Raw genomic sequence first — 24,429 nt, 5'->3', positions numbered from 1 at the left:
AGAGAGAGAGAGAGAGAGAGAGAGAATTATTATCTAGATTTACTGAAAATATGTAGTGTAATGAAAGTATTTTCAGATCCACTATATTTACGGCAACAACACATGAATGAAAAATACAGAGATTTCACTGATCAAAAATAGATTTAGTTATTCCATCATGTTGCAAGTGAAAACTGCATATGCATTAATTTATGGGGTGCAAATTTTTGACATGCTGTCCAATGTATATGGAAACTTTATTATTATTTGTTATTTTTAATACATAAAAAGGAATAAAAATACAATAGAGCTCAAGCAAGTGAATTATTTGCCTTACATAACCATAGTGCATTTTAAACATTGTCACTTGTAGAGTACAATCTATTGTGCTCAACACTTTCACTGAACATTTGAATTGAAGAATAACCTTATTTTAAGGTTTCTTTTCATTATCTGTTGAAGGAATGCTGTGAAAGGTACTGAACTGTATTGGGGGAAAAAAAATACACAAACTCTTCCTACATCTATAATATTCAAGCAATTGCTTAGCAAATTTAGATTTTAGGTACTAAACGTTCATGTGGTAAATATAGTTTATCAAAAATTCTTTGTAATTTAGTTAATAAAAATCTGTGGTACAGAGAGATTTACAAAAATGGCAAAAAGTGATAACCATCCTTAAATGTACACATGGAAGTTCAGATAACTGTTTTACAAATCATTGCAGCATATGTATACTAAAAAATAACAGTTTAAACAGTTCATGATACAAGTGCCAAAAGTGCTTTCTTGTAATCTCCTGATGTATCACCCTGGAAAAAGAATGCAATTGTAAGTTCAAGAAGGTGTGCAAGTGAATAACAAATGAACAATTCTCACACTATTCAAACACTAACTATTGAAATTACTACCAATTGATTTTGCATTCTATTATGACTATGACAACAGTAGTGGTATCTAAAAACTATGCTACTTACTGAGATAAAGCTCTCCAATGTTTTTCCATAGCGCTCCTGAAATGACTGCTTAATATCGGCCATATCCACTTCACATCGTGTGGCTGTAATCCTTATTAACGTTCTGTCTTTTGTACCCAGTCCAGCCATAGCATCGTGGAGCCTTTCAGCAAAGAATCCCGCTTTGTTTCGCACTGATTTCACTGTAGGTGCAGAAAAGACCAAATTAGTGACAATTTATACCACATAAGCATGTGCACACAAAAAAGCAGAGACCCTTTGATTTTACATCACTGAACTATATGTGTAATGTCTACTACTACTACTTTTAAAAGAATAATATATATTGCAATATAAATCTATTCACCCTAGCTTATCAAAAGCTAAACAAAATCTTCTGAAACCAGAAATCTGTGAAATCGAACTACTATATTACAATGCAATTACACGGTGATGGTAGATAATCTTTTGTGTCCAGTATTACACTACCAGTGTACTGTGTTCTTTCTATGGGTCCTGTGAAACTGTTATGATGCGTGTTCCAATTGACTGGCCTACAGCAACTCTAATTTAACATCTGATAAGCCTTATATCAACATTTCCACTTCGGTCACGAAATTTTTAGGAGACTTGAGTGCGGGTCCAAGGGCATTAGAACATGGAGAAAAAAAAATTGGAGAGGAGCACTTTCAGAACTTATGAAAGGATTTCAAGTATTCACCATATTCTTCAAAAAGCAACAAGAGAAGAAGGTACGCACTAGAATTGACGGTAGAGAAGGGGAAATATCAAGTGGTTTACATTGTGATACGACAAAAGTTACAGAAACAAACTTGTGAATGTAAGGAACACTAAAATTAAATTCACAGACAACTAAAAACCTAGTAATGGAGAATAAGAAGTTCACACATCAAAAACACTTGTTATCTTAGGAAGTGTGAAAAACAGCACAGTGGAATCATTTGCACTTGCTTCATTCTGTTCCTTTACATTAAGTATATGGTTTGAATCTGAATGCTTCTGCATAGCTATTTGCCACCAAAGCAGTATCAATCCTGTTCCAGTGATATCTAGTGTGTTCACTCTTTTAGAGTAAATTCATGTCAAAGAGAGAGCTGCAGAGTAATACAGTTACAGTTGAAACAAACATAAGGAAATGGAAAGCACTGAAAGTGAATGGATTCATCTTGATGACTACAAACTAATATACCACTGTAGAACCAATAAAAAGAAAGTGGGAAGGGGGTTACATATGGAGAGAAAAATAATAATGGAGTTTACACCCTTCAGGTTATTGCAAATTGTATCTAACCCCTCAGAGGACAGTACCAATACTGGAGCAGAAAAAAAACAAGCCTTTACTGCTGACAGTTTACAAATCATTGGCAGAAAATATATTAACATTCATAATGCAACTAGAAACAGTTTTTAAAAATGTCATGCAAGCTTAACTGGAAGATTTTTGTTTTTAGAGACTTCAACCTTGATTTTCTGTCAGTTTTGACCAAGGCATAGAGGAGTTCATGTCAACCTTTAGAATATTTTCCACAGTTAAATTCTCTCTCAGGCATGAAGGACACGGTCCATCAGCTATTGTCAGTTTGTTTATAGAACCAACAACCTGTTGTGATTGAGCTCTAAAAACAATTGCAGATTCATCTGCACCTGATGGTCAAACGTTAACAATGAGATTTACTTGTTGCGACCTCCTTGGCAGATTTGTTGCAAATACACTCTTTTTGAGTGCTACTGCGTAGTGCAGGATCCTCACTAGATAGGATTAACCGAGTACATCAAGAAAGTCCAAAGATGTCAAGCATGTTTGGTATTATCAAGAAATAGAGGAGAGTGTACTGCAGACATGATACAGGATTTTGGGTGGACATCATAAAAACACACGTTTCTTGTTGCAGCAGCATCATCTTATAACTTTCTCCTCCGAATGAGATTTTCACAATAAAATAAGGGCAATCAGAGCTTGTACAGATAGGTATAAGTGTTCATTTTTTCTGTACACTGTTCAAGAGTGGAATAAGAGACATATACTGAAGGTCGTTCAATGAACCCTCTGCCAGGCACTCAAGTGTGATTTGTAGAGTATCCATGTTGATGTAGATGAGTTTGCTGCTAGATAACAGAGAGGGTTTATGTGCCCCAGGAGAACAGAATTCCGGAAAAAGTACAGGAATTTTTTCATCCGGGAGAAAACTGGGAAAAACTTGGGAAATTTTTAGATCACCAGGAATTTTTCATTGTTTTACTTTTCAGTTAAATTTTTGTAATTTTGAGTGTTAAGAACTTTTACTCTAGTAAAGAATTTTACTATATCCTGTTACTGCAGAATAATACTGCAGCATTAAAACACACAAGAGGAAAAAACCCAAAATAAAACAGAAGTTGCAAAGGAAATGTGCCATTAAAACAACAAAACACAGTGCATACACTATGCAATGCTTCGTAACAACAAACTGCTTCTGATGAGCGTGACATCACAACTATTTACATCATGTTTGTTTGAGCTGTTGCCAGCGGGTTCATGCACATGGGCAGCTGAGTCAATATGAGAAGTACCTACTCCCTCTTCTTGCTACTTGATGTGGGGCTGTTAGCCGTTTCAGCAGTAGCAACAAACTGCAGACGCTACCCGGAAAAATTTTTCTTATACACCCAAGCTTCTCCATCTGATCCATTTTTACATTTCGTGATTTTGCTGTTTCTTTGTTTAGAGCCTTCCAGTCAAATGAAAATAAAACTGATTTCTGTGGCCAGGAGCTATCAAGTGAATTAAAATACACTGACATAATTGTGGAAGGCTACAATATGTTATTTACAGTCTTCTGATCTTATTTTATTTCCACATTTCTGGCAGTCAAGTAAAAATTCCCTTGCAGAACAATGAAGTTATTTCAGGCTGTTTGCTACAGAAATTAGGCCTTTATTAATATTTTCTGCAGAGGCAGTCACAATTTATTTGAAACCATGTGTTTCATTCCCCACTAATGGGTAGTTTGAACTGTTCACTGAATTTCAGGTGCACGTTTTCATCTTCTGGCACACATGGCCAATGTGGGGTTGTTTGCACCTTTTGAAATCTTATTAAAGAAAAAATTTTAGGTAAATGTGAATAATTTTTTTGCTGTTTTATTTACCTCTGTTTACCTTTTTTCTTCAAACTTTATTTTTTTTAAAAAAATAGAATATAGGAAAACAAACTTACACATTTTTCCCTTAATTTTTTTACTTTGTATTAAAATTTTAGGAATGTGAATTACTGTAATTAAGCAGATTTACTGTAATGATTTACCTCCATTTACTTTTTTATTTTCTCTTAATTTTATACGAATTTTATAATAAAATTTATAATTTTTATATGAAAAAAATGAGCTAAAAATTAAAATTTGGGACAGTAGAAGGAAATTGTAGGTACATGCTAACTTTTTAAAAGTAAGCTCTATGAATCTGGACATACAACTCTGCATTTTAAGCCAAATTATGCATTTTGGTATACTTTATGAAATTTGGATGCTCTTTGAGTATCCTTAAATGCCCTATTTCTTTTATAACGTAATGTAAGATCTCTTTATGGTATATACATACAAATACATGGGCTTCCTGAATTACCATAGCTGCACAAGTGCAGTAACACCCATTTTCTGGTGCTCTCTGTCGATATGTACTTCTAACAGCTCGCTGGAAAATGTTGTGAATGGTGGTTTGAAAAGAGTTACTTTCAAAGTAAGTTTTGTTTTATGCGAGATGAATTATGTTACATTTGTGAACATGTGATCAATTTCTTGAATCACAGAGCATTTGACTATCATTTAAAACTTAACACTTTGAGGACCAGCCACTTAGAAGAACTTTGTAGCCAGAAGACTAGACATTTGAGTAAAAAAAAAACTTTTCCTATGTGTGTGTTCACGCTACTTAACAGTGCTGTTGCTATTGGCTGACTACACCACATGTTCTATGCTCTGCACATCTGCAGTCAACGGTTGGCTAGATCATGTGACATGAGCTGTGATTGGGTTACAAAACCCATCACAATCTCTGTTTCAGTGCTTCAAAACTAACAAGCCGTGTTTGGTGGAATTCGACTTTATACTTTCATAATATGAAGGTATGCAATGTATTGTAATACAAAAATATGCAGCATACATTGTAACTAAACAAGCTGTATTGGGTCATGTGGGGTACCCAATACAGCAGGTTTTGTAGTATGTGATACAAGCTAAAACAGTTGTGGGTAGTGTATAAGGACACTTGGTGAATAAAATCACATAGTGCAACAGTGTGAAATAGTTGTAACGAAAACATTAAACTGTGTCACAGACCAGTTAATGTATGTTCTTAATCAGATAAAGTAATGTACAGTTAGGATAAGTCATTATCACTTTGATATAAATTTCTGAATGTTTTGAAGAGAAAGAACAAGTTCTGGAATTAGTGTTAATGGTGTTTCAATGTTAGTAACCCTTTTCATTCAAGTTTGTAATTATAATTCAAGTATTAAAATTCATTGTTTACCATAATGCAAATTAACTGTGTAAACTATTAATTTTGGAAAACATTAATATTTATGTATCTTTGCAAGTCAGGACAACATTCTTCAGAAATCACCAACTAAAAATTTGTAATTATACTCATAATTAATGTTTCTGGAACAGTCTATAGAGAAATTTAGTGCAATGTTCACATATTACGAAAACTAGGGAAGAGTCAAACTGGAGACAATTTGTATCATAAATAATGTTAGAAGAACGATCCATTAATTTTTTTGCAACACGATTTAAAGATTTTGTGAGTGCGTAATTATTCCGCATTTTAGCCTTCAAATGTTTTGAAAAGCCATTTTGGACTTTTAATTGTAATTTTGGTGTTGTAGAAATAGTACCAGCTCAGAAATGTTTCATAAAATTGCATAATTACATAAAGATGTTCAAGAATGTTCTGGACTGAATAATGAAAACTTAATTGTTAAATGTATGTATGTTTCAAGATTGCACTTGTAAAAGATTGTTAATTTTGCAAATATGCATCATCATTGTACTCATTTTAATTTCTACTAAAACCCTGAAATGTCAGTTTTTGCTGGATTAACTTATTAAAATTGTAACATCAAACATGAAATAACGTAATGTCAAAGAATGCAACTGTTAAAAGATGTTATAAATACACCTTGTTCAAAGCCTTGGTGCGGAGTGCAGCTGGAGTACTGTCTGGTGAGTTCTGGTTCCTGTAAAGTTGTGACGAGTTGTCAACAGATTAATTGGTGTACGTCTGGTAATGAGCGAAGTTATCACCTCCAAAAATGTAAAACATGGTATGATCAACTGTACTATGTTATCCCTGAAATGTTGGACTTGCTTTGTTAGATTTGGTGAAAGGAGCTGGTATGAGAAGTTATGTTAGATTTGACATTGGAGCTGGGCTTCTGTACTGTTACATTTTAATGTGTTACTGCACGTTAAAGATCTTTCCAAAATGCTTTTTTTTGGGGGGAGGGAGATTTTGTTTCGTGAAGTGCCGGGAAACTATGCCAGTGTATAAACCCTTAACCAATGTAAAGATTGGTACATTTTATGGTTTCGAGGATGTCCCACAATATTTCATCACAACAAATGTTGAAGATCAGATGGTGGTAGTTGCTGTAATCACTGCCACAAAATGCAATTGGTGACACTCGCAGAGCAGTGTGAGAAAATTACTGGGGCCACAAACATGAATTACGCATGCATGGAGAAACACTTACAGTTTGAGGAAAGCAGCATTTACAGTGCTCCCTTTTAGGAGCCAAAGGGAAGCCTTCTGGACATGAGCAGAGGGCAATGAAAGTGCTGCTGGATGCTGAATGGAAGGCTCTGCAAGACTTTAGATCAGACAAGGACTTTGTCACTATTACCTGCCAATAAGGGGAAGACCACCTTTCTGCTATCAAGAACTGAGTAACAGTGAAACTGATTCATTATTCAACAACCTTGCTGGGAGAGGATCTGATTGACAAGGTTCAGAGAAAACCTCAATAGGACTTCTATTCCAACTATCAAGGTCTTGCCCCAACATGCTGCAGTTCCTTCAAGACTGATATGGCATAGTGAAGATTCACAAGGATAGGTTCCCTGTTTGTCCCCATTGTGGTCAACACTGGAGCACCAATCTGTTTTTTGCCTTAATATATTAACCTTCTATTGGTGCTTCTAATGTCGTCATCGTCATCAGTCCTCAGAATGGTCTGATGCAGCGCTCCATGCTATTCTATTCTGTGCAAGCTTCTTCATCTCCCAGTACTTACTGCAACCTACATCCCTCTGAATCTGCTTAATGTATTCATCTCTTGGTCTCCCTCTACGATTTTTACCCTCCACACTGCCCTCCAATGCTAAATTTGTGATCCCTTGATGCCTCAGAACATATCCTACCAACTGGTCCCTTCTTCTTGTCAAGTTGTGCCACAAACTCCTGTTCTCCCCAATTCTATTCAATACCTCCTCATTAGTTATGTGATCTACCCATCTAATCTTCAGCATTCTTCTGCAGCACCACATTTCGAAAGCTTCTATCCTCTTCTTGTCCAAACTATTTATCATCCATTTATCCTTCTAATAGGCAAATGCAACTATCTTATTCGTAATTCTGAGGATTTCATGGGTTGCATGAAGGTCCTTAACTACAACAGCCATATTTTTGGTTAACTTTGCAGTTGTATCCTTTTTTATGAGTGTGCCTCTACAGGGCTAATTAGAGCTATTAGCAAGCAGTTTTGAGAAATATATTGTGGCACTGTTTAAATACATGCTTACCTCTATATTTCTTACTTAACAACCATTATTTTGAACAAGTGAACATTGTTGCCATGGGAAGTCCTCCACTCCTATGGTGGCCAACTATTTTATGAAAGACTGAGGAAAAGGCACTGTGGTCAGCTGAAACTTTCCTGCTTCTGGCAATTTGTTGACAACAAACCTGTGGTGTGGCCCCAGGAATATAAACACTAATCACACTTCTCCAGCATTTGAGCTTGTTCCGCTCAAACACTCCTTTCACCATGGAAGTGAAAGAAGACGGCAGCTTATGATTTCTGGATTTCATGGTTGGAAGAGTTGAGATTCGTATGATGACATGATGCCATAAAACAAAATGTCAGGCAAATTAAAAATAAAATGTGAGTGACAAAACTGAAATTATGATAAGCATAAATATTAGTATTATACTTTGATTTACAGCAGTGCTATGACATTTCCATGTTTTTACACAAATGTAGCAGTTTTTCTACTGGGTAAGATGGGATCAAAGATTGTGAGGGTATTAGCTCCACAAATGAACTTAAGAAATATGAGGAAAAGTATCTAGTATGCAACAAATTTAGCCTTTATTGTGATAATGTGTCTGATGTGTTATATTATTAAGAAATTTGCTGGAAGAAAAACTGAAGTACTGAAAAATATATAAACGAAATACTGTGTACTGTATCAGTATCATTTAGTGAAAATTTGTGAGAAGAATGGTTATCTTCCCATTGCTGCTACGAGAAGTGTCTCATCAAAACAGTAATGTGCAATAATGGTGAAACAGTTTATCATTTTAAGAGTGCAAATGTCACTCCTAAATGAAAGATATGGTCATGTTTGAATTGCTCTAAAGACAAAATGCACTGAAAGATAAATCGTTCTGACTGTCAAGACAAAATTCTGACATTTTTATTAAAGAGGTACGTGCATTAAAGTTCAAGAACCAAGAATCTGTACAACAAAAACAGTAGTGCAAACCTCCAATGTGTAGTGATAGGCTACTACATAACACGACGTGTGGAAAGCATGACATCACTATGAATAAGCAACGTCGAAAATGCCAAAAAACTGCAAGAAGTGACACTGCGTCCATTGTGTAAACATTTTATTTTTGACGTGGGGAAATTAGATTCCTCTTTGAAACGAGAGGAGGAAACCAAAAGGTAATGGATCTGCAATGGACATAGACCTACAATAAGAAGCAGAGGTATGCCTGTGTGTTGTGTTGCAACTGAATGGATCTGAAGCCAAGCACATGAAACCTAAAGATGTTCATTTTAGTGAAAATGTTGAAAAAATTGTAACTGCAAATGGCACTGATTCACTTAGATCACCTAATAAGAACAGATATAATTCTTGCAATGCCGGCATCTGCCATAAAATATCTAGGCATAACTATCCAGAGCGACCTTAAGTGGAAAGACCACATAAAACGGATAGTGGGAAAAGCAGATGCCAGACTCAGATTCATCGGAAGAATCTTAAGGAAATGTAACTCATCCATGAAAGAAGTGGCTTATAAGGCACTTGTTTGCTCAATTCTTGAGTATTGTTCATGTATCTGGGATCCCTATCAGGTAGGACTGATAGAGGAGATAGAGAAGATCCAACAAAGAGCGGTGCATTTTGTCATGGGATCATTTAACTGATGAGAGAGCATTATGTATATGCTAAGCAAACTTCACTGGCACATGTTACAAAAGAGTCATTGTGTATCACAGAGATTTACTATTCAAGTTTTGGGACAGCACTTTTCAGAAGGAGTAAAACAACATATTACTTTGCCTCACATGCATCTCGCGTATTGACCATGACGAGAAAATTCAAGAAATTAGAACCAATACAGAGGCTTGCCGACAATCGTCCTTCTCACACACTATTCACGAGTGGAACAGGGTTGGAGGGATCAGACAGTAGTACCAAAAGTACCCTCCACCACACACCATTAGGCGGCTTGGGAGTATGATGTACATGTAATAGTACTAAAAATACCTCAGCATTATGACTCAATAGAATAATCATGTGTGCACAATGAAATAACTATAGCTAATGGGTATTTAGAATCAATCTGTAAACAATTTAAAAGTTTAGCACTGGTTGATGTTAAGGATTGTATTACTTTAATAAATCATCCATCTGTGAACTGTAATTGTTTACGAGTTTTCCATAGAAGACGTAGTTAGTAAAGACTTTGTTGATCCAAAAAATAGTGTGGTGTGTAATGAACTAGTCTGCTTTAGCAAGTCAGGCAACATGTCTCAAATCTCAGAAACAGATCAGGGAAATGTATAGGCCTGAGATATACTAGTCTTTGTCAAACAAAGAACACCAGAACATAGTAAAATTAACAAAGTGGACCCAGTATAAACACTTAACCTCCCTGCAGCAAAAACAAGCTAATTTTGTTACACACAAATTAGTAGTTCTTAAAAGCAACATTACTGAATTCCAGTTCTGGCCAGACAAAATTGATTGCAGCGTTCTGCGTGAATGAACACTGGATTAAAAGTACAGAAGCACACTTTTTTACCATTTGGTTGCTCATGGGCAAGAAGTTACTGCAGACCAAGCATTGCTCCAGATGAAGCGTCCATCTATATCTAGATCAGGCTAAGATCAGTGTCCAATGATTCAACGTTGAATGAAATTTGGCTTAATGGGAAGCTCACATGGGCAAGTACTAGAGAATTGTTTTTCATCTCAAGAGTCTCAAAAGTACAGTAAAAAATAATGTTAGTATACTGCATCAGAATATCAGGGGATTAAAATAAGTAGATGACCTTGTCTGTCTAGAAGATTTAGAAAATGTAGAAATTGAGGGTGGAACAGACATAGTATGCCTATCTGAACATTATACAGTCACATATACGGAAAAGGTAAATGGAAGATCTAAGCTTTCAGCAAATGTAAGTAGACACACTATGGAGAGACGAATTGCCATATATCTTAAAATGTACACTAGTGTGAAAAATTTACAACTAAAGAAATGTGTTTAGAGCAACATATAGAAGCATGTGCATGTGAGCTGAAACTAATTAGCTGTACTTCTATAATTTTAGCTCTGTAGGTCCCCACTGGGAAATTTTCAGCTAATTCCGATTCTTTTTGTGCAAATTATTGTTTGTGGGGATTTCAACGTAGATTCTCTGAAACAGTCCAATAGAAAGCTTGATCCTGAAGTATTACTTTGTTCTTTCAGTTTGACATCAGTTTTTTTTTCTTTCTACTTGGATGGTACAGGAAAACAGCACACTGAAAGATAACAGCACACTGAAAGATAATATTTTTATAGACCAAGATAAATCTAACAAAACAAAAAATTTTCGTGTTAAGAATGGTTGTCTCATCATGACCGAAAGCTAGTTATTGTATGTGACATGGCACCATTCAGTTATGCAAAACAGTTCTCCAAAATAGCAATTTCAATTGTGCTTTAACATTTGTAAATTTTAGGGAAAGCTTGCAACAGTTAGAACGGGATAAGGTGTACAGGGAACCTGATGATAATTTAAAATTTAACCTATTCCATGATACCTTTGCAAGTATCTTTGAGAACAGTTTCTGTAAGTGAAATATAATTGTACAAAACCATCTCAAAAGCCATGGCTTACTAAAGGGATAAAAACAACTTGCAAACAGAAAAGGGAAATGTATCATAGCTAGAAGAAGTAATGATCTAGAAACAAACATTAATAAATGTTATTAAAAAGTTAGATTAGCACCTCTGATAATAAAATTAAAATAATCTGGAATGTTGTCAAAAGGGAAACAGGGCAGCCAAGAGCACAGGAAGACTGTGCTATCAAACTTAACGAAATGTTTTTTAAGTGAAAATCAGAAGTAGAAGATATTTTTAATAACCATTTTTAAGTGTTTTACAGAAAATAGGATCCAGCTAGTCATTAGGAAATGCAAGGCTATATGTGAAAGAGGCAATATATATGCAATTTGGTAACACTGAAATTAAACCCACTTCTCCTACTGAAATTAAGAAACTAAATTCACTCACTCACAAGTAAAAGCTTGCATGGAATTTGTGGTGTTTCCAACCGAGTACTACAAACTTGTTTCCAACAGATAAGTAGGATTCTGAGTCACATATGTAATAGCTCACTGAAAAAGGGCATTTTTCAAGGCAGACCAAAATATGCTATTGTGAAACCATTGTGAAAGAAAGGGGCCAGATCTGACAATGGTTATGATAGAAACTTGTGTCCTGTATTACATTTATTGAAAGCTTTGGATTCTTTGTCACATGAGACTATTGCAAAGAAACTAGACTACTATGGTTTTTAGATTTAACTAAATCTTACCTAAGCAACAGGCAACAATTTGTGCATGACAACAACTACATGTCAAAACTAAGGAAAATTAAGAGAGAATTCCCCCTAGGCTCTGTCCTTGGGCCACCCCCTTTCTACTATATACGTTAATCGCTTCTCAAACCATACAGTGTGCAAAAATGTTCTATACGCTGATATGAATATGATTTCATCTGCGGGAGAATATGCAGGTAGTTTTAGACAAAAAAAGGAACTATTTGGAAAAGTAGTCAACGGCATAAAGTTAACCAGCTATGTATAAATGAAATGAATACAGAGGAACTATATTTTAATCTAAATGCTCAAAAAGAAGAAAGTTTCATACTGTTGCACTTCAATAGACCAAAGACTAAGAGTAAGAGTAAGAACACAAAATATTTAACTGGTAAATGTGCACTTGTGATTTTTCTGCTATATAAACTGAGGTTTCCTATTAATAAAAAAAATTGCTGATTCTCTGCTACCATGCATTCTTTCAGAGACAGTTTCAGCAAGGGCTACTGTCATGTGGAAATTCTCTACGTAAAAAGTGTGTTTTCAGATGGCACAAAAAAGCCATCAGGTGTATTCAAGGATTGGGTCCTACAGAAGCCCGTAAAAAAACTTCAGTCAACTCTATATCATAACAATCCCAAGCCTTTATACAAGCCTCTCCATATCCACATCCAGTGACACCAGTGGGCTGAGGATGACACGGTGGCTGGTCGGTACCATTGGGCCTACATATAAAATATAAAGAAATTTGTGCCAAGAATGAATGTACATATGCACCGTTCCACAAACAACTACATGCTAAACATAACTTATTCGACCCTGTCGCTGATACATAATAGCCACAAACACCTAAATCTGAAGATGGACAATGAACTGCCACAATCGGTAAAAATCTTCACTGCATGTAAATTTATGGTAGTTGTAGAAGTATGGTGTAAAAAATATGGCATATTATTCAGTGGAAGAATACTTTCAAAGTAACGAAGGACATATATAATTGGGGACATCCTCCTTAATAGTAGGTAAGAGTATCTTAGGTGTTTAATCACAATAAACTATCATTTACAAAGAACTTAGACATACCATATACATAATGTTACATTGGAAGAAAATGTATTCACATTTCTGTAATTAATATGCAGATATGTAATGGAAGAGATGATGTATTTAGTTAGACATGATTGTGTATATTGTAGAATGTAAATTTTGCAATGAGAATTGTCAATTTGTAAATGTGTTAAAAACTATATGCAATCAACTTCAATTGACAAAGCCAGCTGCATGGTGAACATGTTGAAAGCCTAACAAACATACATCTGTATATCTATTTGTGCCTAAAAGCATAATCTCGTCCAACCAGAAAGTTGTAGCTGATAGTAATCACAGTCACTCGATGATGGTGAACACAATATGGTTTCTACTACATTATGCTATACATAAAATCTACAGTTTTCTCAATTTCCTTTGAGCGGTCTTTAATTTTTCAATCCTTATCTCACCTATAGCCAATAATCCAGCTTCAATATCACCCGAAAATTCATTCTTGACAGCTTTTTCAAAATCGTGACCAGTAATGCGCTCGTACTCAATGAAGATTTGTCTCAGCTGTGGATAACTTCTAGAGCACAGAATAGCATTGAATGTTGACTCATCAGTCCCAAAGCGCAGCTCTCCTGCAAGAAAAAAACCACACAGTAAGAGGAATTTTAACAAATTTATGATTTCAGAAACACTAGATTATTCCCTTTTTTTTATAAACCAGTTCTAATTCTGAAAGTAGATGACAAGCCTACTGATATTTTCACCTTTAAGTTTAAGACAGGGGGGAACGTAAACAGATCTCACCTTGGAGTAAATTAGTATCTTCAACAACACTAATGACACTATTATATTAAAGAGGTGTCCTTGTATACAATGGTCAATATACTTCACACACTTAATAAAATAACAAACCTTTGCTGGGCAGTCAAAATAATTTTCAAAATAATTTTATGGAAGGACTTTTCTGTAAAGTGAAACTTTGCTAACACTAACAACTAAATCATTACTTATTAGTCTTAACTAGTTGTACTGTTACCCACCTGCAGAACAGTAACATGTATCCAGGACAAAGCATATCAGCTGATTATCTCTATCTTCCAACATGTAACAGTTTAAATTATTTATATTTAATGACATTGTAACCTGTATTCATAGACTTATTTGTCATTTTATTATTTCTGATTCAAATGATAAAACTACATTTTGTGTGTAAATAAAAACAAGAGTCCATAGGTGTCCACAAGCAAAACATTAACAGTACCCACTACGCATTTGTTAGAGTTTTTGTAGAAACAGCTATTCACCTTGCATGTGTAGCCTTACAAATGTCATGCAATCTCTCCAAGAGAGTAAAACTCAAAACAATAGCTGTTTTTAAAAACATTGTTTCTTCAATTGTGTTCAACAACAGGAAACAATATACATGTTGTTGTTGTTGTTGTTGTTGTCTTCAGTCCTGAGACTGGTTTGATGCAGCTCTCCATGCTACCCTATCCTGTGCAAGTTTCTTCATCTCCCAGTACCTACTGCAACCTACATCCTTCTGAATCTGCTTAGTGTATTCATCTCTCGGTCTCCCTCTACGATTGTTATGCAAAATCTCGAAACATCACACTAAATGATAAAACACAAAAATATGTAGTAACGGGTTAAAGAATTCCATGTTGTGTGTGTGAATTCTGTTTGATGTATCTAAAAACTAGGCTGAGTCATAGACAGTGGCAAATGCGGAAGGTGGGTGGCAGTACAGGTAGTGTATACTAACTACTCTGCCATCTGCTATAGTACAGGTGCCTTCCAGATACTGTCTAGGAGAGAATGATGCACTTCAAGGGCATGGAAAGCCCAACTACAATGTCCTATTTGTATAGGGTGTTTGCTTTAATTTGAGACAACTAAATATACTAAAAATGGTGTATTGTATGAAAAAAAATGTTCAAGGTGAAAAGATAATACTAGTGAATGCTAAAACTGTCCACCTCCGAACCACCCATCCTTCATGGGTGTGGTCAGCTTTGTGTTTTTAAATGGGAACCCCCAATTTCTATTGAATATTAGGATTCTATACCAAAAATTACACATAGTTTACTCAAACCATTCTTTTCTGTTCATGGGCGATGGCACTGTAATTGACAAATCCCAAGAATGTCTTTTTGCAGTGCTTTTGGTTCTACATTTTGTTTACTATGTAAATCTAAACCTTTGTGTTTTAACAGTCTAACAGTCTAACACTGATACTGGAAAGTTACTTGAGTGTTGCAAACGTGATTTTACAGTACAAATAACGTGGTTAGCCAGACATTACTGGCAAATAAGCTACTTCAATGGTAACTTCGTTTTCTGTTCCCTTCGGAGGTCAATTCTCCCCAAACAATCCGAACGCTTCCTTTAGGTGCCAGCAGGGTGACTGATTTCGGTGTGTGTTTCTGTCCAACCACTGTAATTCTCAAACTGGTTGCTACACAGCTACTGGCAAAAAAGCAAACTACGAACACTGTAATAAGGTAAAATGTCCATGAACTGGTAGTGGTAGGCACACCTACTATGGATACCCACATCGTGCAAACCCTCACATGCTCACCAAAATCAGGCATCCCACTGGTGAGAGGCAAGGGGACTCACCGATACCATGCATTGTGATGGGAGAGGAAACTTATGTCCACATCATCATTCCTTGATCATGCTAAATATAATTTCTAACCATACACTGAAATTACTAACCATATTGTACAGTACAATCAAATCTGCAACACTAAAGTAAATTTCGAACCCATTAACACACACAAAGATTTACATTTACACTGTAAATGAAATTTCAAACCAAATGTGTTGGTTCTCAACTGCTAAAATAGGCACATTTCATATTTGTTGATTACAGTGCCATCTGCCACAAATGGAAAACAAGTTTAACTAAACCATACGTACTTTTGGGCATAGAATCTGAATATGCAATAAAAATGGTGGTTCCCATTTGAAAACACAAAGTTGACCCCACCCATGTGCCCAGTTGTAGCACAGACAGATGTCCCCTTTACTAATAACTTTTCACCTAGTACATTTCTTTCTTCATACAATGCACTATTTAAGATTTAAGCTATTTAGTTGTCTCAGGTTGAAACAAACACCATCGAAAGCATTGGTACGTTGATAGAGACAACAACACACACACACACACACACACACACACACACACACACACACACACACACAGGGCACAAGCAGACATGTGTAAAGGTCATATGTGCAGAGAGAGAGAGAGAGAGAGAGAGAGAGAGAGAGAGAGAGAGAGAGAGTGTGTGTGTGTGTGTGTGTGTGTGTGTGTGTTTTATTGTGTCTATCTACCAGTGCTTTCTGATTTGGTAAGTTGCAGCATCATATTGTTCAAATGTAGTTTGACAATACAAGCATGACACACTATTATGGAACAACTTCCATTCAAAACTCACTGCATGGAGAATAGCACGCAACTACAAACAACTGACATGAAAACATGTAATAATGACATCTATAGACACAAACAATATGACAGTAAAATTTGACTCTTCACACACCCTCAATTTTTGCAGACAACTATAAATTAAGAACTGAGTCTTAAGTTCATGATGCTAGGATTGAAGTCCAACACATTTCTAGTGCTTTTGGGCAGAAGAACCTTTGTCAGTGTATCAGCCATCATATCTTCTGTTTACTGATATTTCAGTTTCAGCAGATACATTGTAGGGCTTAAAGTATGAAGTGCTGTTTGATGTTAATGTGTTTTAGCTTTGAGTGAAAAACTTAAGTGCTAATTTTCCAGTTGTCACCAAACATGGTGATGTCTGATAGTTTTCATAAACCCAACTCCTCCATTAATGCTGACAGTTGGATCACTTCCTTTGCTGCTTTGGTGAAGTTCATGTAATCTGCTTCAGCTGAGTGAAGAGTTGTGGCACTCTACTTACGTTAACACCATGAGATTGCTGATCTGGGAAAGATGAAGCTGTAGACTGAATGCTACTTCCTATCAGCATCTGCAAATCCAAAAATTTCTTCCTTATTCTTGATGTAGGCCAGTTTTTTATCCATGGTTCCTTTGAGATATCAAAGGATTCACTTAACCACTTGCCAATGAATAAAATCACAACTGAATTGCAATGGCTTTGCTTAATGACTACATAGAAAATGTCAGATCGAGTACCCATGGCGATGTACAATGATGATCCAACCAGTTCTGCAAATGGATGATGATTAGCATGTCAGGCACTCATAGCTGTTGGTCCAACTTGCTCCCAGTCACCAATGTAATGCTTACTGGTTTGCAGTCATCCATTCTGAATAGCTGTGAAACTCCTGATATAGCCAGTTTGATGTAATGTAATTTTGTTAAAAGATTGCTTTTCCTTAATGGCACCCAAGTTCTTGAGGTAAGAGCTGGCAGATAACTCCTCCTTTATTTTTTTTGCCTTTTCTCAGTCTGCTTATGAAATTACATGTTACCTACTTAAGTAAGAAGATTGGATGTTTTCATATAGTGCCTCTTAACATATAGGGATCTGAACTTTTTGGATGAAAACCAACTGATGTTAGGGGTGCATTTAACTCTGCATACCACTGTCAACCAGCTTGGCATAGCACATAAATGGCTTTGCTAATTCACACATCTTATCACTATATTTCAATGTCTGCAGCATGTCATTTGCCTTCTTCACTATGTGACTGTCTTTCTCCACATCTTTCATCTTTAGTAAGAATTTAGCCAAGTAAAGCTATTCAATAAATATTCGTGTGTAAATGTCACCACTGAGAAATGTGGTGATATTCAGTTGTAAGATACGCGTGTTTAATTTAACAAAGCCGTGAGTAGTCTAACTGACTATTCTTGGACCGGGCAAAGTCCACTCCAGGCCACTGCTTATATCCTCATGCAACTTTCCTTTTATTTGGCAGTTTGACCCAAAGTACAAAGATGAGATAAGCAAGGATTCCTCTTCAGCCACCTTTCATTAGACACTTCTTTGCTTACACATGATTTTGAACATAGTTAGCTGTGTTGATGGCTTTGGTCCAAAATGATGGTAGTAGTCCTGACTCCAGAAACATGCAGTGAGCTACTTCACCAACAAATGGTCTTTCATTTGACACCACTACTCTGCTGCGATGACTGGACTGTTAGATACCATTGTATTCCTACCATTCCTAGAAGGAATCCACTCTTTCGTTGGAGTACTTCTTACTGTTGTGTGAAAAGTATCTAATTTCATGACAAGTGACTTTCAACTAGGCTTTTCAATTCAACAAATTTGTCAACAACTTCTCCTTAATGTCAAAGGAAACAGATATGGCATTATCTGCTATGGTTGCTATAAGCACCACAAAAAATTTTGCACTATCTTGAGATATTTCTCGCAATGGCCCCCAGACATAATCAAAGTGTGGTTGTGTCAGAAGTCCATTTGAGTTCCCTTCTCATCTAATGAAGGTAGTGGATGTGATAAGACACTGCATCTAGTGAGATCAACATCACTCAATTTCCAACCTGTCACTTATGGATTTTGCTCATATCTCATGAGTTCAGATGGTCTAACTGACCATGCAATACTTGCATATCACTTTTTGTAACTTTCAGCTTAGACTTTTTTTGTAAGTAAAACAAATTACCAAATCTGTTTGTAATCACTTTGACTTTACCATAAGTATATTTCATTACTGCATAAATGTCACTGTATGGTAGATGTCCACAACTGTTACCACTGAAATGAGCATGTAGAAAGTGGTTTCCAGCATTATGGAGTGTCTGCAGTTGTTTACATCACTTTTAGCTGTTACTTACATAATACTATTGTCTGCAAGCATTAAACTCCCTTATGCTTCTCTCATATGTGAATACTTTTGGATCTTTGCACATGTGAGATGGGCAACCACTACCCACACACCATAACATGGAGTCACAAAACCATGAAGCAAGCTCACTCACACATGCCAATGGCCTTGCCGCATCTGTAACACCGGTTCTCGTCAGATCACCGACGTGGGCTAGAGCTTGGATGGATGACCATCAGGTCTGCCAAGCACTGTTAGCAAGCAGAGTGCACTCAGCCCTTGCGAGGCAAACTAAGGTGCTACTTGATTGGAAGGTAGCACCTCTGGTCTCATAAAATGACATACGGCCAGGAAAGTGGTGTACTGCCCACATGCCTCTTTGTATCCGCATCACACCTGTGGGCTGAGGATGACACAGTGGCCGGTCGGTACCGTTGGGCCTTCATGGCCTGTTCAGACAGAGTTTAGTTTTTTATGGCCTCATTCATAGAGAAATAGCAATGAGCTTTATCCACATTGTTGGCACCTTTTACACTTCGTTTCTTGAAAAAGCACTTGCATCTTTGTATCCCTTCTTGTTAAAAAAGCTGCATTTGTATGCTGAGTTTTTACTTTTTTGTTTTGATTTTTGTTCTAATTTGTCACTATCACACTCAGAACTTATTAGTATAATAGAAGGAAACATTCCACGTGGGAAAAATTATATATAAAAACAAAGATGAGGTGACTTACCGAACGAAAGCGCTGGCAGGTCGATAGACACACAAACAAACACAAACATACACACAAAATTCAAGCTTTCGCAACAAACTGTTGCCTCATCAGGAAAGAGGGAAGGGGAGGGGAAGACGAAAGGAAGTGGGTTTTAAGGGAGAGGGTAAGGAGTCATTCCAATCCCGGGAGCGGAAAGACTTACCTTAGGGGGAAAAAAGGACAGGTATACACACGCACATATCCATCCACACATACAGACACAAGCAGACATATTTAAAGACAAGGAGTTTGGGCAGAGATGTCAGTCGAGGCAGAAGTGTAGAGGCAAAGAAGTTGTTGAAAGACAGGTGAGGTACGAGTGGCAGCAACTTGAAATTAGCGGAGATTGAGGCCTGGCGGATGACGAGAAGAGAGGATATACTGAAGGGCAAGTTCCCATCTCCGGAGTTTGGATAGGTTGGTGTTGGTGGGAAGTATCCAGATAACCCGGACGGTGTAACACTGTGCCAAGATGTGCTGGCTGTGCACCAAGGCATGTTTAGCCACAGGGTGATCCTCATTACCAACAAACCCTGTCTGCCTGTGTCCATTCATGCGAATGGACAGTTTGTTGCTGGTCATTCCCACATAGAATGCATCACAGTGTAGGCAGGTCAGTTGATAAATCACGTGGGTGCTTTCACATGTGGCTCTGCCTTTGATTGTGTACACCTTCCGGGTTACAGGACTGGAGTAGGTGGTGGTGGGAGGGTGCATGGGACAGGTTTTACACCGGGGGTGGTTACAAGGATAGGAGCCAGAGGGTAGGGAAGGTGGTTTGGGGATTTCATAGGGATGAACTAACAGGTTACGAAGGTTAGGTGGACGGCGGAAAGACACTCTTGGTGGAGTGGGGAGGATTTCATGAAGGATGGATCTCATTTCAGGGCAGGATTTGAGGAAGTCGTATCCCTGCTGGAGAGCCACATTCAGAGTCTGGTTCAGTCCCGGAAAGTATCCTGTCACAAGTGGGGCACTTTTGTGGTTCTTCTGTGGGGGATTCTGGGTTTGAGGGGACGAGGAAGCGGCTCTGGTTATTTGCTTCTGTACCAGGTCGGGAGGGTAGTTGCGGGATGCGAAAGCTGTTTTCAGGTTGTTGGTGTAATGATTCAGGGATTCCGAACTGGAGCAGATTCGTTTGCCACGAAGACCTAGGCTGTAGGTAAGGGACCGTTTGATGTGGAATGGGTGGCAGCTGCCATAATGGAGGTACTGTTGCTTGTTGGTGGGTTTGATGTGGACGGATGTGTGAAGTTGGCCATTGGACAGTTGGAGATCCATTGCCCTCACCCACTTAATCCTTCACCTACACATCAACTCAGCCAATGAACACACCCGTCAACTCCTATCCTTAATAAAAGTCCTTAATCTTTCCTCTCCCACATCCACACCGGCTGTTCAGACCATCCTCCTACAGGCCAAGCGTAAATTAGAACAGCATGCCACCCTCCACCTCAAAAAAACTATCCAATCTCCTGGTTTCCCACCTCCGGAAAGGCAACTCACTCACCCTTCACAACCTTTCCAGCAAACCTCAACCTCCTCTCATTGCACACAAACCCAGTCTCTCCCATTTACTCAATCTCCCACTTCCAGCTCCACTCCCTCCAAAACCTCAAAATTCCGATCAACACAATCTGGAACCACAACACCCTAATTCAGTAGTTAACCTTTCCTCCAAACCTCTCTCCCAATCCGAAACCTCTGTCCTATCCAAAGGCCTCACCTTCAGCCCCACTCCCAGATTCAACCAAACAGCTCTCGTCAAAGATTTACTGTCCTACACTCGTACTCTCTGCTGGAAGTATCACTTTGCCACGAAGAAAAATGATCCTAATCCTACTCCTAATGATCCGACTCCTCAAGACACCATCCAAATTGAACCCTGCCTGGAACAGTTCCGTCCTCCGTCACAGCGGGACCCACCTCCTCTTCCTCAAAATCACCCTCTCCAAACCTTCCAGGAATTTCTGACTTCCAGCCTTGCATCTCAATCCTCCTTAAAAAAACCTTAATCCTACACCAAACATCACCACTGCTGAAGCCCAGGCTATCCGTGATCTGAAGGCTGACCGATCCATCGTCATTCTTACGGTGGACAAGGGTTCCACGACCGTGGTTCTTGATCGTCGGGAGTATGTGGCTGAGGGACTGCGTCAGCTTTCAGACAACACCACATACAAAGTTTGCCAAGGTTACCCCATTCCCGATGTCCAGGCGGAGCTTCAAGGAATCCTCAGAACCTTAGGCCCCCTGCAAAACCTTTCACCTGACTCCATCAACCTCCTGACCCCACCGACACCCCGCACCCCTACCTTCTACTTTCTTCCTAAAATCCACAAACCCAATCATCCCGGCCGCCCCATTGTAGCTGATTACCAAGCCCCCACAGAACGTATCTCTGCCTACGTAGATCAACACCTTCAACCCATTACATGCAGTCTCCCATCCTTCATCAAAGACACCAACCACTTCCTTGAACGCCTGGAATCCTTACCCAATCTGTTACCCCTGGAAACCATCCTTGTAACCATTGATGCCACGTCCTTATACACAAATATTCCGCACGTCCAGGGCCTCGCTGCGATGGAGCATTTCCTTTCACGCCGATCACCTGCCACCCTACCTAAAACCTCTTTCCTCATTACCTTAGCCAGCTTCATCCTGACCCACAACTTCTTCACTTTTGAAGGCCAGACATACCAACAATTAAACGGAACAGCCATGGGTACCAGGATGGCCCCCTCGTACACCAACCTATTCATGGGTCGCTTAGAGGAAGCCTTCTTGGTTACCCAAGTCTGCCAACCCAAAGTTTGGTACAGATTTACTGATGACATCATCATGATCTGGACTCACAGTGAAGAAGAACTCCAGAATTTCCTCTCCAACCTCAACTCCTTTGGTTCCATCATATTCACCTGGTCCTACTCCAAATCCCATGCCACTTTCCTTGACGTTGACCTCCATCTGTCCGATGGCCAGCTTCACACGTCCGTCCACATCAAACCAAGCAACAGTACCTCCATTATGACAGCTGCCACCCATTCCACATCAAACGGTCCCTTCCCTACAGCCTAGGTCTTCGTGGCAAACGAATCTGCTCCAGTCCGGAATCCCTGAATCATTACACCAACAACCTGAAAACAGCTTTCGCATCCCGCAACTACCCTCCCGACCTGGTACAGAAGCAAATAACCAGAGCCGCTTCCTCGTCCCCTCAAACCCAGAATCCCCCACAGAAGAACCACAAAAGTGCCCCACTTGTGACGGGATACTTTCCGGGACTGGACCAGACTCTGAATGTGGCTCTCCAGCAGGGACACGACTTCCTCAAATCCTGCCCTGAAATGAGATCCATCCTTCATGAAATCCTCCCCACTCCACCAAGAGTGTCTTTCCGTCGTCCACCTAACCTTCGTAACCTGTTAGTTCATCCCTATGAAATCCCCAAACCACCTTCCCTACCTTCTGGCTCCTATCCTTGTAACTGCCCCCGATGCAAAACCTGTCCCATGCACCCTCCCACCACCACCTACTCCAGTCCTGTAACCCGGAAGGTGTACACGATCAAAGGCAGAGCCACGTGTGAAAGCACCCACATGATTTACCAACTGACCTGCCTACACTGTGATGCATTCTATGTGGGAATGACCAGCAACAAACTGTCCATTCGCATGAATGGACACAGGCAGACAGTGTTTGTTGGTAATGAGGATCACCCTGTGGCTAAACATGCCTTGGTGCACAGCCAGCACATCTTGGCACAGTGTTACACCGTCCGGGTTATCTGGATACTTCCCACCAACACCAACCTATCCAAACTCCGGAGATGGGAACTTGCCCTTCAGTATATCCTCTCTTCTCGTCATCCGCCAGGCCTCAATCTCCGCTAATTTCAAGTTGCCGCCACTCGTACCTCACCTGTCTTTCAACAACTTCTTTGCCTCTACACTTCTGCCTCGACTGACATCTCTGCCCAAACTATTTGTCTTTAAATATGTCTGCTTGTGTCTGTATGTGTGGATGGATATGTGCGTGTGTATACCTGTCCTTTTTTCCCCCTAAGGTAAGTCTTTCCGCTCCCGGGATTGGAATGACTCCTTACCCTCTCCCGTAAAACCCACTTCCTTTCGTCTTCCCCTCCCCTTCCCTCTTTCCTGATGAGGCAACAGTTTGTTGCGAAAGCTTGAATTTTGTGTGTATGTTTGTGTTTGTTTGTGTGTCGACCTGTCAGAGCTTTCGTTTGGTAAGTTACCTCATCTTTGTTTTTATATATAATCAGAACTTATTAGGTTTTTCAAGAAATGTTTACATGGTTGTTAAAACATTGCGCACTCTCACTTTGTGTTCTTCCAAGATTTTTACTTTAAGCATTGTAACCCCTAGTAGATTATCACAGGATTCAATAGCACATCTGAAGTAATTGTAGCTACCTGGAAAACTGTGAAGCAGCATTGTTGTTGTTGTTGTTGTTGTTGTCTTCAGTCCTGAGACTGGTTTGATGCAGCTCTCCATGCTACCCTATCCTGTGCAAGCTGCTTCATCTCCCAGTACTTACTGCAACCTACATCCTTCTGAATCTGCTTAGTGTATTCATCTCTTTGTCTCCCTCTACAATTTTTACCCTCCACGCTGCCCTCCAATGCTAAATTTGTGACCCCTTGATGCCTCAGAACATGTCCTACTAACCAGTCCCTTCTTTTTGTCAAGTTGTGGCACAAATTCCACTCCTCCCCAATTCTATTCAATACCTCCTCATTAGTTATGTGATCTACCCATCTAATCTTCAGCATT

The 24,429-nt window shown here is 38.6% G+C and overlaps 1 protein-coding gene across 4 annotated transcripts in view; it reads right to left on the bottom strand.

Moving 5' to 3' along the window:
* Window positions 1–217: 217 nt before the first annotated feature.
* The window catches only part of LOC126411781 (annexin B9-like), a 140,536-nt gene continuing 116,324 nt past the window's right edge, over window positions 218–24,429 (bottom strand). For all 4 annotated transcript variants that reach the window (XM_050081393.1, XM_050081392.1, XM_050081390.1 and 1 more), the window contains exons 8-10: window positions 13,539–13,712; window positions 957–1,138; window positions 218–791 (exon numbers count right to left, since the gene is read on the bottom strand). In XM_050081393.1, the coding sequence (XP_049937350.1) occupies window positions 741–791; window positions 957–1,138; window positions 13,539–13,712 (407 nt within the window). In that variant the 3' untranslated portion in view covers window positions 218–740. The remainder of the gene's footprint in view (window positions 792–956; window positions 1,139–13,538; window positions 13,713–24,429) is intronic.

Source organism: Schistocerca serialis, chromosome 1 (assembly GCF_023864345.2).
Source record: "Schistocerca serialis cubense isolate TAMUIC-IGC-003099 chromosome 1, iqSchSeri2.2, whole genome shotgun sequence".
NCBI lineage: Eukaryota > Metazoa > Arthropoda > Insecta > Orthoptera > Acrididae > Schistocerca > Schistocerca serialis.
Note: the sequence above shows the minus strand (reverse complement) of the source record. Positions and strands in the feature narration are given on the sequence as shown.